Source organism: Pinus tabuliformis, chromosome 5_2 (assembly GCF_031772625.1).
Source record: "Pinus tabuliformis cultivar Carrire ecotype Pingquan chromosome 5_2, CPIR1, whole genome shotgun sequence".
NCBI classification, from domain to species: Eukaryota; Viridiplantae; Streptophyta; class Pinopsida; order Pinales; family Pinaceae; genus Pinus; species Pinus tabuliformis.
The window spans coordinates 707,893,415-707,908,099 of NC_142306.1; the positions used below are offsets into that span (position 1 = coordinate 707,893,415).

At 42.6% G+C, this 14,685-nt stretch overlaps 1 protein-coding gene across 4 annotated transcripts in view; it reads left to right on the forward strand.

Moving 5' to 3' along the window:
- Positions 1 to 1,158: 1,158 nt before the first annotated feature.
- LOC149161115 (Adaptin ear-binding coat-associated protein 1 NECAP-1) overlaps positions 1,159 to 14,685 on the forward strand; it is a 154,327-nt gene continuing 140,800 nt past the window's right edge. The window contains exons 1-2 of one of the 4 annotated variants that reach the window (XM_089436885.1): positions 1,159 to 1,343; positions 1,622 to 1,714. In XM_089436885.1, the coding sequence (XP_089293011.1) occupies positions 1,323 to 1,343; positions 1,622 to 1,714 (114 nt within the window). In that variant the 5' untranslated portion in view covers positions 1,159 to 1,322. Of the gene's footprint in view, positions 1,384 to 1,515; positions 1,715 to 14,685 lie in introns of all 4 variants that reach the window. The other 3 variants (XM_089436888.1, XM_089436887.1, XM_089436886.1) reach the window with 3 other exon arrangements.

Consider the following 14,685-nt stretch of genomic DNA (forward strand, 5'->3'; position numbering starts at 1 on the left):
GGAATATAAGGAGTTCGAGCCACCGACTAGACAAGTAAGTCACCAACATAAACATAACTAAAATCCCCCAACCACCAGAGAACTGTCCATGACCCAATCACAGATTGACCGATGGACCACCAAGAAAACCACACAGGCATTAAAACTCTGACAAGGAGAATGAATTAAACATGGACCATTAATTGAAAAGGAAAGACACCTCCATTTCTATAACTAAAATACCTCAGTCATCAAAATCCTGCCCAACAACAAGTCACAGGTTGATAAACAAACCATCGATAACTCGATTAATTCACCATAACACAACCATGCAAAATAAACAAGCTGAAAGCCACTAGCTAAGAAGGAAGATCATAACCACTACTAGAAAAAAGAACCCATGACTAATACTAAAGGTTAGCGAACAAGATACGGACCAAACTTTGTCTTGATCACCAAGGAAAAGAGATAACCAATGACTACCAAGGATATGAGAGAAACAACTATGAATTCCTTCTTTGTCCAAATTCCTCGCCGACTGCTCTATAAGCTAACCAAATTAACTATAGAAAACCAATATTGAAGCACCACACGATTTTACCTATTGCCAAATGAACCTGCAAAGCTTGGAGGCCGACAACAACCATTCCTTGATATAGACTCAACTAGGCTTGTTGCTCCATTGCACGATGCATTCTCTCATGGCTTCTTACAACCTATAGCCACTCAGTTCCAAGTTCAACCACTACATCTATCTTCCATGTTGAACATTGGTTCTCTTTGTTCACTACAATAACCTCTGTATATGCCCAAAAATGTTATAACGCAAGAGTATTCATTATGATCATGCACTCCACACACGTAAACTCTTTAGACAAACCACTTGCTTCCTTTTGTCGTCTCTTCATCTGAGCACAAAAATGTCTCATATATATATAACTTTTATAATCAACCAATTAGATTCTAAATTAAAAAATATACAATTGTAAATTTTAGAGTATAAATTATCTTAAGATTAATTGGAAACTTGAAAAATATAATTAAAATTATCATCCATCAAACAAAACTATAAATAAATTTGTCGGCTTATTAAATTTTATATTTCTTTCGAACAAGATAACAATTTCGACATCGTCAATGCCGCTATCTTTGACCAACCGCTAGCTCCTTTTGCTCCCTGTAATTAAATAATTACACATCCAATTGGTCATCTCCTCAAACAACTCGGAACTTTCAAACAACTCGGAACTTTCGATTTTACACGCGAGCCAGTGTGATCTCATGATGAAAGAATAATCGAGAAGTTTAAAAACCTTGGACGAAGTGTATGTCCTGCATATTTGATGGCAGTGCTATTGAATTATGTAAGCGTAGTGTCCTGATTAATCCAAATTGAATTGACAGGTTGGGTTTTTCGACTTCTTGAGATTTCTGTTCACTTTGCAATTCGCAACAACCCTGCAAACGCATTTTGGTTAGGGAATTGCAGATTGTTTCATATTTTGTGAATCATTTTTCTTGGAAAACGAATCGCAGATTGTTTCATGCTTTGTGGATCATTGACAAGAAAAGAAGACTAAGAATTGATTTGGGTCCCATACTTTTCCGTTATCAAAATTGGACGATGGCAAACGATAATCAGATGGACCCAGAGCCTGAACCGAGAGAAGAAGGAGAGGAGTTTGGAACAGCAGAGCTGGTGTTATTTCAGACAAATGAATGCTATGTTTACATGGTAAGGACAATATCAAATCTGATCTTGTGTATTTGGTCCTCGAACCTGATTTATATGGCTTTTAAGATTTTTTAAGTTGTGGGCTTCATTTAATCTTTCCCAATTGCTGTAATTATGTAAATCATATTACCACAGGATCGGGGCATTGCTAACATGAATGCTTGAAATGTGGTCATGGAATGGAAAAACTTGTAAACCCTATTGCTCTATTCCATTTGTTTCGCTTAGGGAGGATATTATGGGGGCGCGGTGGATGGCATCTCCTCTGTTCTTTTCCACTGGGTTTGGTTATGGTTTTCCTCAAATGTACATTCTACGAAGGAAATTACTATTATTAAAGATGCAATGTGTCCTCCGTAAATCTCGATAAATAAATTATTGAACACACGGACAAAATACCCTCTCTAATTCAAAGTGAATAATATGCAACAGGTCTGAATTTTCCGCGGACATGTAACGGGTCTGATAGACCAACAGCATTAATCGTCATCAGTTCAGTGCGCTTTTTCTTCATTGATTTGTGCCCATACCATGAGTTTGTTAGTGCACGAACTTTAAAGTATCAGCCAACGGGGTCTTGGTTCATTGGCGAGGTTGATGTAGTATTCATCCATCCAACAGGATTCTATTGTGGCCTCTCACCTGCACTGCCTGAATCGTATCTCAAAACGAGATGAAGCTAGGTGCAAGTTCTTGGGTGATTTTGGCAGAATAGATGCCATTTTTCGCCTGTCACCCGCACTGCCTGAATCGAGGTGCAAGTTCTGGGTGCTTTTGACAGCATAGATGCCATTTAAACCAGGCACCTGAGGTAAAGGAAGTCTGTGTAACGTGGTGCAGCCCTGCACCTTGGGGCATCCTTTTTGAAAAACCATCCCTAAAAAACATGGTTGTGGTATTAAAAAAGAACCTGGTTGATAACAGGCACAACCTAATTTTTTGACATTAAGCTGGCGAAGCTCAGTGCTCAAATGTAACTGTGTGCTTATTAGACACTCACATTCAACAATTGGTTCAACTTATCACCCAACTTATAGTAAATAATGAAGGGAACCAAAACAATGTTGGCAACAGTGGTTCAAGAAGGTCAAATGGTAACAATGGGAACTGTGCTGAAGGGAGCAACATCCATATCCCAGTTCAGAATATCCTTGGACAGTGAGTAGAATGACTCCCAGACCTCTCTTTAGTTCTTGGAAGAACAATTGGCAGGAAATCAGGGACAACAAGTACAAGGTGAAGGATTCTCTGATTATTTGAGGGAGTATCAAGCTCTTGCTGAAGGATTTCATGTAGCCATGTCCTTCCAGGGTTTTGTACCATTAAATATAGGAACCGGCCAAGAGAGAGAGTACAACAGGTGCTCACAAAGTTATGATCTTCCATGGAAGTTGGGGAAATTGTCCATCCCTTCCTTTGATGGTTTATCCAAATGCACTACTAGAGTGTGTTCAAAAGTTGCACACATATTTCCAACCCAACCCTATGTTGGAGACAGAGGCCATCAAATTCACTACATTGCATTTAAAGGGAGTGTTAATTTTAGTTAACAATGGTATGTTCTATGCTTGCAACAATTATATCAATGTCCTTAAGATAACCCAATGACAATTTCCAATAGCAATCACATTGACCATTGATCACATTGACAATAACTGTAAATAGAACATAAACAATAAATGCAGAAGACAAGCGAAGACAATAGAACACCAGAATTTGGTGAATGCCAGGGAAAAACCCTTTGATCAATTCTTCTTATTATTATATCAAATGTTCAACGGAGAGAGTACAATAAAGTCAATATTGACTTGGCAATGGATGTTCAAAACCACTGTCCAAAACAACCTAGTCAATATGTGATTTTTTTGCTTCCAAATGGCAGCAATCTGTCAAAATTTCTGAATCTAACAAATCAGAAATCCTACTGCAGTAAACTGATTTGCATTACGTACTTGTGTTATTCATTTTAACAAGTTATTTTCAGAAATATTCAGAAAATATTAATGCAAATACACTGCAGCCTACACCAATATATAGATCAAGTACTGAAAAATAAATGAGACAACCGCACAAAGGACACACTTATTTTTGGACTAAACTTCCCCGGAAAAACCCAGTGTGGGAAAACCGGTGCAACATATATGAGGGTTATATTATTATGCAAGAGAAATATCTGAATACAAATCTAGGATGCTCATCTAGCAATCCTTTACAGAGAAAATACTGGCGGTAAATTTGAGTGAGTTTTACCTCACTTCACCCGGCAGAATTCCGCTGATCCAGCACACGACTAGCTAACCTCGACTATTTTTGCGCTAGCTTTGCATCAGCTCTCCCAGCTGTTCTGGCAGTTCCCTATAGTTCTGGTTGTTCCCGACAGTTTTGAGAGTTTTGGATTATGTGTGATTGACAACTTTTCTGCGTCAGCTCTCCCGGCTACCGTGCTGCCTCTGTGTTAGCTCTCCCGGCAGTTCCGGCAGTTCTGGATTCCACATTGCAGATATGATGTGGATGTGGCACATCGAGAGTCGGTTCGATGAGATGGTCTCTTCATATTGAGGAGATACACATATGGATGATGATGTTGGAATAGATGTGGTTGATTTCATGCAGCACATTGGTACTTGACATCATGGACAACATGTTGCAGATGAGATGAGGGCTACTTCATGGACCTGAGCATGGCTTACACTTATATGGAGATGGATTCTTGATCGGGTTGAGGATGTGACGAGATGTTCTGAGAAACAACTAATGGCGGCATGAGGATGTGCATTCTCATGGTTTGAGCGTGACAGTTGGACTGATCACCCGACTAGTTCATACATGGGGGCAATAGTGTGCAGAGATGTGTTAACATTTGTTGGAGTATCATAGTAGCAGTTCACATGAGGACAACACATGATGAGGTGTTGCAGGAAGCATGTAGCTTGAGATGGAGGGACCAACCTTCCACGATGGGGAGCAGCATGTGGAGATTGTGACAGGGTGATCGATGGTCATGGATTGAGATGATTTCCGATGTAGGACATACTGATGAGGTGTATACCTTGGTATGGTGACCTTGGTGACAGATGGTTGTCGGGACGAGACATGATGAAGACAGTGGTTCTACATATGTTGCAGGGATGTTTGTAGTATGTGGAGGAGTTGACATCATGGATGAGTTGGTTCGATGATGTCACGCCCCTACACCTGCAGTAGTCTTTCAACCGCTTATAGCGAGGTGCGGCACTACCAATCGTTTTCTTTTCACCAATACTTACGATTGTAGACTACGCCTAACATTCCATACTTAGTCTTATTTTCGTTACCAAGTATTATTAATGTGTTCCTTTATACAAGTGAAAGCCCATAACATTCACATAAACAACATTATACAAGAGAAATGCACAACAATATAAAGGGAGGGGCAAATCCCTGCAATATGAGTCTACCCGAATCAATATATTATACAATCTTCACTTTTACAAGGTACAAGTTAAATCTTGGGAAACCCCAAATTTACACTTAGCCAATTTTCACAACTTCGGCAAACTCGGTTGCCTAGCTCGTCGGCACCTCCGCACGGTCGCCGCACGACTCACCAACCCTTCGTTCACCTCGTCGCACAATCGTGTTGTTTGCCCAACTTGTGTGCGCCTCCAAGTCGCCACACACGGGCGCCTCCACCCATGACGCACCTTTGTCCACAATCTCAACACTTCACCAAGTCACCGTGCACACTTGCACGACGGGCGGGCGCTCACCCGAGTCACCCAAGAACCCGTGCCAAGTCGATGCACAAACCGGGCGCTCCTCCGTTTCATCGTTGGGCGCTCCTACGCATCACCCGGGCGCCACACACCCGTGCACGCCCTCACCCAACCGCCGGGCGCTCCTACCTGCGCCCTTCACCCACAATCGAGTCAAATGAGTCTTCTTCGTGCAGCCCTGCCCAAGAATGGGCGCATCTCAATCTGCACCTCTTTTCCTTAGTTTTGCACACTAGACTTGTGCCTTACTCCTTTGAGCGAAGATACTATGCGTTGGATCGCTGAGCGATTGTTGGAATGAGCTCCAACGCTTTCCCAATATAAACGCACGACTCGCCCGACCGACTCGTCCTCCATGCTTCACACACCCCTACTTCTCCACAAACACACCGTCGGCTTGCCTTCAAGTATGGGTCGGCCTCCTTAACGTTTAACACCATGCTACCATGCATATATATACATGCTCGCCCTCCTTCTATTATGCGCATAACACATCGTCGCATATCCAGGGGAGCTCGCACTTCAACCGAACCGCAGTTGCACTTCAACCGAACGCTCGTTCAAGCCTCATCCGCGGTCGCACTTCACCCGGTGGGCGAGTCAAGGACCGCAGGTCCTTACATCCTCCTCCACCTGAAATCGTTGTCGTCCTCGACAACATACCATTCTGGTAACCATCCACCAGGATCAACATCAATATCTGTCTCATCCATGATGTCAACTCCTCCACATACTACAAACATCCCTGCAACATATGTAGAACCACTGTCTTCATCATGTCTCGTCTCGGCAACCATCTGTCACCAAGGTCACCATACCAAGGTATACACCTCATCGGTATGTCCTACATCGGAAATCATCTCAATCCATGACCATCGATCACCCTGTCACAATCTCCACATGCTGCTCCCCATCGTGGAAGGCTGGTCCCTCCATCTCAAGCTACATGCTTTCTACAACACCTCATCATGTGTTGTCCTCATGTGAACTGCTACTATGATATTCCAACAAATGTTAACACATCTCTGCACACTGTCGACCCCCATGTCTGAACTAGTCGGGTGATCAGTCCAACTGTCACGCTCAAACCATGAGAATGCACATCCTCATGCCGCCATTAGTTGTTTCTCAGAACATCTCGTCACATTCTCAACCCGATCAAGAATCCATCTCCATATAAGTGTAAGCCATGCTTAGGTCCATGAAGTAGCTCTCATCTCATCTGCAACATGCTGTCCATGATGTCAGGTACCAATGTGCTGTATGAAATCAGCCACATCTATTCCAACATCATCATCCATATGTGTATCTCCTCAATATGAAAAGACCATCTCATCGAACCGACTCTCAATGTGCCACATCCGCATCATATCTGCAATGTGGCTAAGATTAAAACATGACTTGATCCGCCGTTTAGATCATTCTCACCCATATTTTGATTAATACCCATTAATATTTTAATTTCCCTTCGTTTAGACTTAGGAACCGCGTTAAAAATATTAATTATTTTAATAAAATACAATGCGGGTGGAATTTCACCAAATGGTTTTTGAGTTCTTTAGAATTCATGTGCCTTAGCCTCTCCACCATTTTTCAAGGCTAGAGCACGCTACCAAAAACTAACACTCCCTCTTAGCGAGGAAAGTGCTATAGCAACAATGTCCACCTGCATGTTGCTTTGTTTCTGAAGCACCTCCTTTCTGCTTGCTGCTGCCAGCCTGCCACCAACACTGTGCTACTGCAGTTACTGTAAAGCTATCTATGACACTGCCACCGCCACTGCTGCATTTGTACTACAACTCCCTCTCAAATGCTGCATCTGCTATGCTGCTAGCACTACCATTGCTAACACTGCATCCGTATTGCAACTTAGTTGCTGAGAGAAGCAACTGAAAAACATATAAAATTCACTGATCCTAACTGTGTTCAACATAATATAATGAATGTTGGAATCTAATTGTTGCTGATCCTTTGAATCTTCTGCGTTGCTGTTGACTTTTGCACTATGCCAACTGCATTGTTGCCAACCTTGCTCTGCGCTGATCAGTCTTTAGTTCCCAGCTACTGTATCTGTCCTCCAAACACTCCACTGTATCATCTGACACTAAGTCCATCCTGCTACTGCTGAATCTTGGGCTCCTGTGGCAAGGAATTGATCCAAGAGGTGGACTCCTCAAGGATCCTGCCCACATGTAGTCCTCCCGACTACAACTTAGTATCGCCCAATCTCTCGCCTGAAGATGCGTGGGCACTCCTGGCAAACTCATCCTTGTCAATCTTTGCTGAAGCAGCCTTAGGATCATGTTTCTCAACCTTGTCCTTTTTCTTCAAAGGACATTGGGATGCATAGTGGCCCATCTCGCCACAACTGAAACATTTCACCTTCGAAATGTCCTTCTTTCGCTTCGGCTTTTGTTGTCCCTTCGATGCCAGAGCTGTGTTCTCCTCCTCCTTCGTCTTTGTGCCACTCCCACTACTGCCACTGAGGTTGACCTTCACTAGGTCCCTCCTTAACTCCTCCTGTTGAAGATCCGCCCACATCTCCTCCCACGAAGGTAGTTTTTCTCTGCCCAATATGCTTTGGACAAAAACGTGCCATTCATCTGAGACTCCATTCAGGGCTATCCTCACCATCACGGTTGGCTGAGGAGTGGACCCCACTACAGCAAGCTGGTCTCTAGTGTCCTGAAGACACTGAAGATAGAGGTTCACCCCTTCTCCTTTCTGCATCAAAGTTCGCTGCAAATTCTGTGCTAAATACATCTTCCGCTGTTCGGAAGAGCCTTCATATTGAGATGATAAGGCTTCTGACATCTCCTGGGCTATATCCTTGCCCTGCAAGTGTGAGACCACATGATCTCGAACTCCATCGAGAATGATCCTCTTCACCTTCCCCTGCTCGGCCTTGTACTTCTTCCTTTGATCGTTGTCAGCAGGAACAACCACAATACTCTTGACGTAGGCCTCGAGATCGTATTCTTGTAGAACAACTAGGATTTTGGTCTTCCATATGACATAGTTGGAAGCACCTTCCAACCTGTCTTGGTCTCTGAGCCCATGCCATGCCATTTCACCCAATTGTCAGATTGACTCCTCTAGTCACTACTTAGCACTGCTCCGCTGCTCAGCAAGTGAGAAATTCAAACTTTCTGGCGAAAAGTTCTTTGAGGAGAAAATTCCCCTTCTACGTGTCTTCGTTCTTTTCAAGCGGATTTCTGCCCTGGCAGAAACTGTGCCCTTCAAGCACTGCGTTGAGGCTTTGCGCCACTCCTCTGCCTTTGCAAACTCACGAAATAGAAATTGTACCTCTCTGTCATCTCACTCAGAGAGAGATTTCCTCAGATTTGCTTCCCAGCAAGGGCTGCGCAATCCCTTCAAGGGAATTCGAATTGCTGCCAAGTGCAACTTTCGGCCTCACTGCTCAGTACTGGATCTACTCTTCTTGTTTCAAAATCAATCCTCTGATACCATGTGAAAATTTCTGAATCTAACAAATTAGAAATTCTACTGCAGTAAACTGATTTGCATTACGTACTTGTGTTCTTCATTTTAACAAGTTATTTTTAGAAAATTCAGAAAATATTAATGCAAATACACTGCAACCTACACCAATATACAGATGAAGTATTGATTAATAAATGAGACAACCACACAAAGGACACACTTATTTTTGGACTAAACGTCCTCGGAAAAACCCAGTGTGGGCAAAACGGTGCAACAAATATGAGGGTTTTATTATTAAGCAAATTTTTGAATACAACTAGGGTGTCAAATCCGACTCACCCAACAGAAGTACCTCTATTCGGAGACAGATATTTTGGCGAATCCAGCAACTGGATGAACAAACCCCACAGGTGACTATGCTGTCCCCAGTGCTATGCAGCGATCGCTGCTCCCAACTCTGCGCTGGAACTGCGTCACCCTCCCAGTGAGCCTTCCTGGCTCAGAAATTGATCTGCTGAACTGATACCCAATTTGCCTCACAGAAACCCCAGCGCTGTCTCTAAGTGATTGCGTCAGCCCTCTAGCCTCTGCGTCACCCTTTCTGGAGCTGCGTTGTCTCTTCTTGGTGCTGCGCTGCCTCTCTGCTATGTATTCTCGGCCTTAGACGAAAGTCCCTCTGTCGAACTGCCCCTCTCTGTACTAGAAGCGCACTTCGAAATTCTCAGCACGAACCCCTACTGCAACAAATCTGAATCTACTTCACCTACTTGATTTTTAAATTACATTCTTCAAGTTATTCTTCTGAAAACTGAAGAAAATTACTTCTACAGCCTACACTAATTAAATATTTGATCTCGTGAAACAGAAAACAGAGCAAAGAACAAGATACATGGGACACTTATTTTTGGACACAATAGTCCCCGAAAAAACCCAATGTGGGAAAACCGGTGCGACAACTTTGAGGGTTTATTATTATGCAAGAAAAATATCTGAATACAAATTTAGGATGCTCATTTAATAATCCTTTACAGAGAAAATACTGGCGGAAAATCTGAGTGAGTTTTACCTCACTTCACCTGGCAAAATTCTGGTTGATTCGGCACAAGACTGGCTAACCCCAACTATTTCTGCGTTGGCTTTGTGTCAGCCTTACATCACCTTCTCTGCCCTCTGCGTCAGCTCTCTTGGCTGTTCGGAAGTTCCCGATTGTTTCGGCTGTTCTTGGCAGTTTTGGATTCTGCATGACTACTTTTCTGCGTTAGCTCTCCTTGCTACTGTGCTGCCTCTGCATCAACTCTCCCGGCTGTTTTGATAGTTCTTGGCAGTTCCGACAGTTCCTGCCAGTTCCGACAGTTTTGGATTCTGCGTGGCACACAACTTTTTTGTGTTAGCTCTCCTTGCTATTGCATTGCCTCTTTGCAAGCTCTCTCTGCCTCTTTGTTTTGTATTTTCCAGAAAGTCTTTCTCCCAGATTTTCTCTGCCCCTCAGCTACAGGATCTCCCTAATCGATTTTCCTCTTGAGAACTTCTCACCTCAGAAAATCAATTTCCTCAATCTCTCTATGTGTGTTTCCAAGTGAACCCCAAGCCTCCATTTTATACTTTTCTTGTTGCGTTTTCAACTGCTGAGATTAAGTCTTTAATCAACGGCTAAGATTAAAACATGACTTGATCCGCCTTCTAGATCATTCTCACCCATATTTTGATTAATAACCATTGATATTTTAATTTTTCTAAGTTTAGACTTAGGAACCCCATTAAAAATATTAATTATTTTAATAAAACACAATCTGGGTGGAATTTCACCAAACGGTTTCTGGGTTCTTTAGAACTCACGTGTCTTAGCCTCTCCACCAATTTTCAAGGCTAGAGCACTTCCGATGCTACCAAAAATCAACACAATCAACAACCCTAACCAAAAGGTCAACGCTGGTCAACGAGCAACAAACAGTCCACAATGTAGCTCTATCAAACCTGGTTAAAGTCGACCTTCTTTGTTAGTCAAAGTCAACCCAAAACAATTTCAAAACAGTCGGTCAAAGTCTACACTTTTGTCGTGTGGTCAAGAAACCCCAAAAACCTCGGTTTCTATGCCAATTAATGCGATTTTCCAAAACAGAAAGTCTGGCACAAAAAACACAGTGAAAGGAAGTCAAATTAGCCTTGGTCAACATTGGTCAAACCTTGCAAGAAATCCTGAAATTCGGCCTTCTTAAATTCGTCTTCTTTCAGCCACATGTCTGAGAGAAGAAGAGTTGCTCCTGCAATTTGTATGACCCAATCATATGAGGAGAGAGAATTGATGAGATGTGATGACGCCAGATGAGGTTGGAGGTCTCTCTTATTTATGCAAGTTGTTGAGGGTCAAAGGACATGTATTGGGCTTCATGAGCCTACATGATGATGTGGTCGACCTTGACAATTTGCACTTGTGGGATTGACCTTAAAAACATATTTTTCCTTGTCCAAATTTGATGATCTTTAGGTCGATTTTGGTCCTTTCGAAAAGAGGAATTCAATGCAATAATCATCTCCATCAGTTGAGTTGTCCAAAGTGGAATTTTGACCTAGTTGCCAATTTTAACAGGGAGAGGCTCATGAGTGGCAATATCATGGGCTAGTCACCTTGGGGCATTCTAGCATTACATCATACCTAGACTTCATATAGAGACCAATTGCCCAATTTGATAAGAACCCAAAGATACATTTAAGAGAGTTGGCACGACTCAAATAGATAGGTACAACAGATGCTTACATTTCAGAATTTCAGAGGCTTGCAGTCATGGTGATAGATGTGTCAGAGCACCAATTGATTATGTTATTTGTTGAAGGATTGTTTGAACTCCTACGTGGTTGAGTTAAGGCCTTCAAACTTGAATCTCTACAAGATGCTTTCATCATAACCTGAGACATGGAGGACACAGCAACAAAGAATAATTTTTCTCCTAAATCCTTCCTTAGAAAAACAAAGACAAGAAGCCCTTCCAGAAGGAGTGGACCAGCAAAGTCAAATTGGATGATGAGACTCAGAAGGAATTGAGAAGGAAGAAACTCCGCTTTAGCTGTAAGGAGCCTTGGGAACCTGGTCACAGGTGCATGGGGAAGGGCAAGGTTCATTACATAGAGGTGCTCTTATATAGTGAAGGGGAAGAGTAGGTAGGACAAACTCAGGGTGATGAGCATAGTGGTATGGATGATGAGCAATCATGTGTGGAGACTAAGGGCGGAACTATAGCAACTCTATCAGGTGTCCTTAGATATCATAGTTTCAGGGTCAGGGGAGTAGAATAGGGACTACATGTCACTATCTTGACACCAATGTCATATTGGGTGTTCAATGGCTTTATTCTGTAGGGAACAACGCAAGGAAATAGGAGCTTGAAGGGCTTGAAAATTGGCTAAGTGTTGGCCAGAGTTAGTTAGTCAGGCAGAGGGATACATTATACACTTGCAGGGTGTGCTTAGGCTTGAGCAAGCATATGTATTTCCTCTCTATTCTTTGATTAATGCAATACTGTTAGGAAGAGGTTTTGAGCAGTTGCTTTCCCCTAGATAAATCTTTGTGCATGTGTGATGTTTCCTTTTGCATGTCTATGATTTGTGTTCTAGATTGTGAATTAACTTGCATAGAGTAATAAAGTAGCTTAGAGTCTTGTAATTTAGTAAATTGCACGAGCTTCAAATCTGCACAATAATTTCTACATGGTATTAGAGCTGGAATCGCTGTAGAGCAGAGATTTCGAATTGTCATTGCAGAAGATTCAAATTTGAAGATCAGTGTTGCAGGTTTTCTTCAGGACCGAGAAGATGGCTTTCAATGGACCCAGGCTTGAGTATGCCTTGGAAGGCACCTCAAAATTTGTTGCATGGAAGGACCGCATGGAGGTAGTATTGGTCCTTGGATGACAATGGGTTGCTAGAATACATCAAGACAAATGTAGCAAAACCCCAAGCATCTGATGCCCAAAATCTTGCTCAGGGGAACAAAGATGTGGCCAAGCGAGGAAAATCATATTGGAGAGAGTACGGGATCATATTGTCTCGTATCTCCACCGAAAAGAGACTCGGTTCGTGATGTGGAAAACATTGTCAGAATTGTTCGAGAATAATAGTGACCACAAGAAGCTAGCACTCAAGGACAAACTTCGAAGTATCAAGATGCAAAAGAATGACACATTTTCGTAGTACCTGAGCAAGGTTACATAGTGTTGTGATGAACTTGGCGGGGTCAGTGTTAATGACCTTGAAGAAGACTTGGTAGCTCTAGCCCTTTTGGGCCTTCCTAAGGGTTGGCATAGCTATCAAGATTCGTAAATGGTAGGAAGAAACCACCAAGTTGGGAGCGCTTATGGTCCGACCTGGTGCAGGAGGAAATAAGGCAGAATACCAGAGACCGGACTTCATCCAAGGACGAGGATGAGGGGAACTGTGCCTTGGTTGGAAAGGCAAAGAAAGGGAAAGGGAAGAAATCCCAATCCAAAGTAGAATGTAGTCAAGGGGGCAAGAAGAAAGATTTGTCCAGAATCAAGTGCTTTCGTTGTCATGAATTCAGGCACTATGCCACGAAGTGTCCACGGTTCGAGCTTGATTTTACTCTCATTGCATGCATGGCCAGCACAGTGATGGGAAGTGTGTGCTACCTCGATAATGGTGCCTTGTTACATATGACGGGGAATAAAGACTTTTCTAGTGGTTTGGAGGAGAAGGATCTCCAGATGCATATCGAGATGGTAGATGATGGAAGGTACATCATGACCGAGATTGGTGCAGTCACCTTTCAGAGGGAGTCGGGCTCCCCTCTCAGGCTCAAGGATGTGATATTTGTTTCGAGTCTAAAGAAGAATCTTGTCTCCATTGCAGTTTTGGAAGACTGTGTTTACGATGTGATCTTTAGCAAAGGAAAGACATTCTTGAGATACATTGCCACGGGATATGTGAAGCAGATCGGGGTTCTTGTGAAGAACCTTTACAAGCTAGATGTGGAGGATTGTGCTGCATTGAGCACAAAGGCGAAGAAGGTGTAGAGCTGCATGTCAACGAACTTTGGCATAGAAGACTTGACCATTTGCATCATGGTGCCTTGAAGATCATGCAACAAATTACCATAGACCTCCCCGAAGGAGCACTAGAGCAGTAAGACACATGCGAAAGGTGTACCTTGTGGAAGTACACAAAAGCCACTTTCCATGATCGGGACAACAGAGCACATGCAGGCCTTGAAAGGATCCACTTTGATGTCTGTGAACCTTTCTCGACCAGGCACAAGTATTTTGTCATCTTTATTGATGACTACTCACGGAAGTGTTGGATCTTCTACATGCGGAAGAAGGATGAGACTTTCTACAAGTTCTTAGAGTTTAAGGCATTGGTGGAGAAAGAGACAGGCAAGTACGTGTCGAATGAGTTAAAAAACTTCTGTGCAAAAAAAGGCATTCGACAAGAGTTGACAAAACACCCCACTGTTAGTTTTTGTAGCATTGGATGTGTTCTAGCCTTAAAATTTTGTGGAGAGACTATAATACATGAGATCTCCAAAACCCAAAAATCGTTTCTGGAAATTCTGCCTAGAAATGACTTAATTAGATTATTAACCAGTTTTTAAATATTTCCTAAGTCTAAACTTAGGGAATATGGTTAATTAATCAATATTAATTAAGTCAAGGTGTGAATCATCTAGAAACTCACACAGATCGATCCAAAGATGATCCTAGCCATTTATTAAGTTTTAATCTTGGTCGTTGGTGCTCCAACAGAGGATTATAAGAGGATATC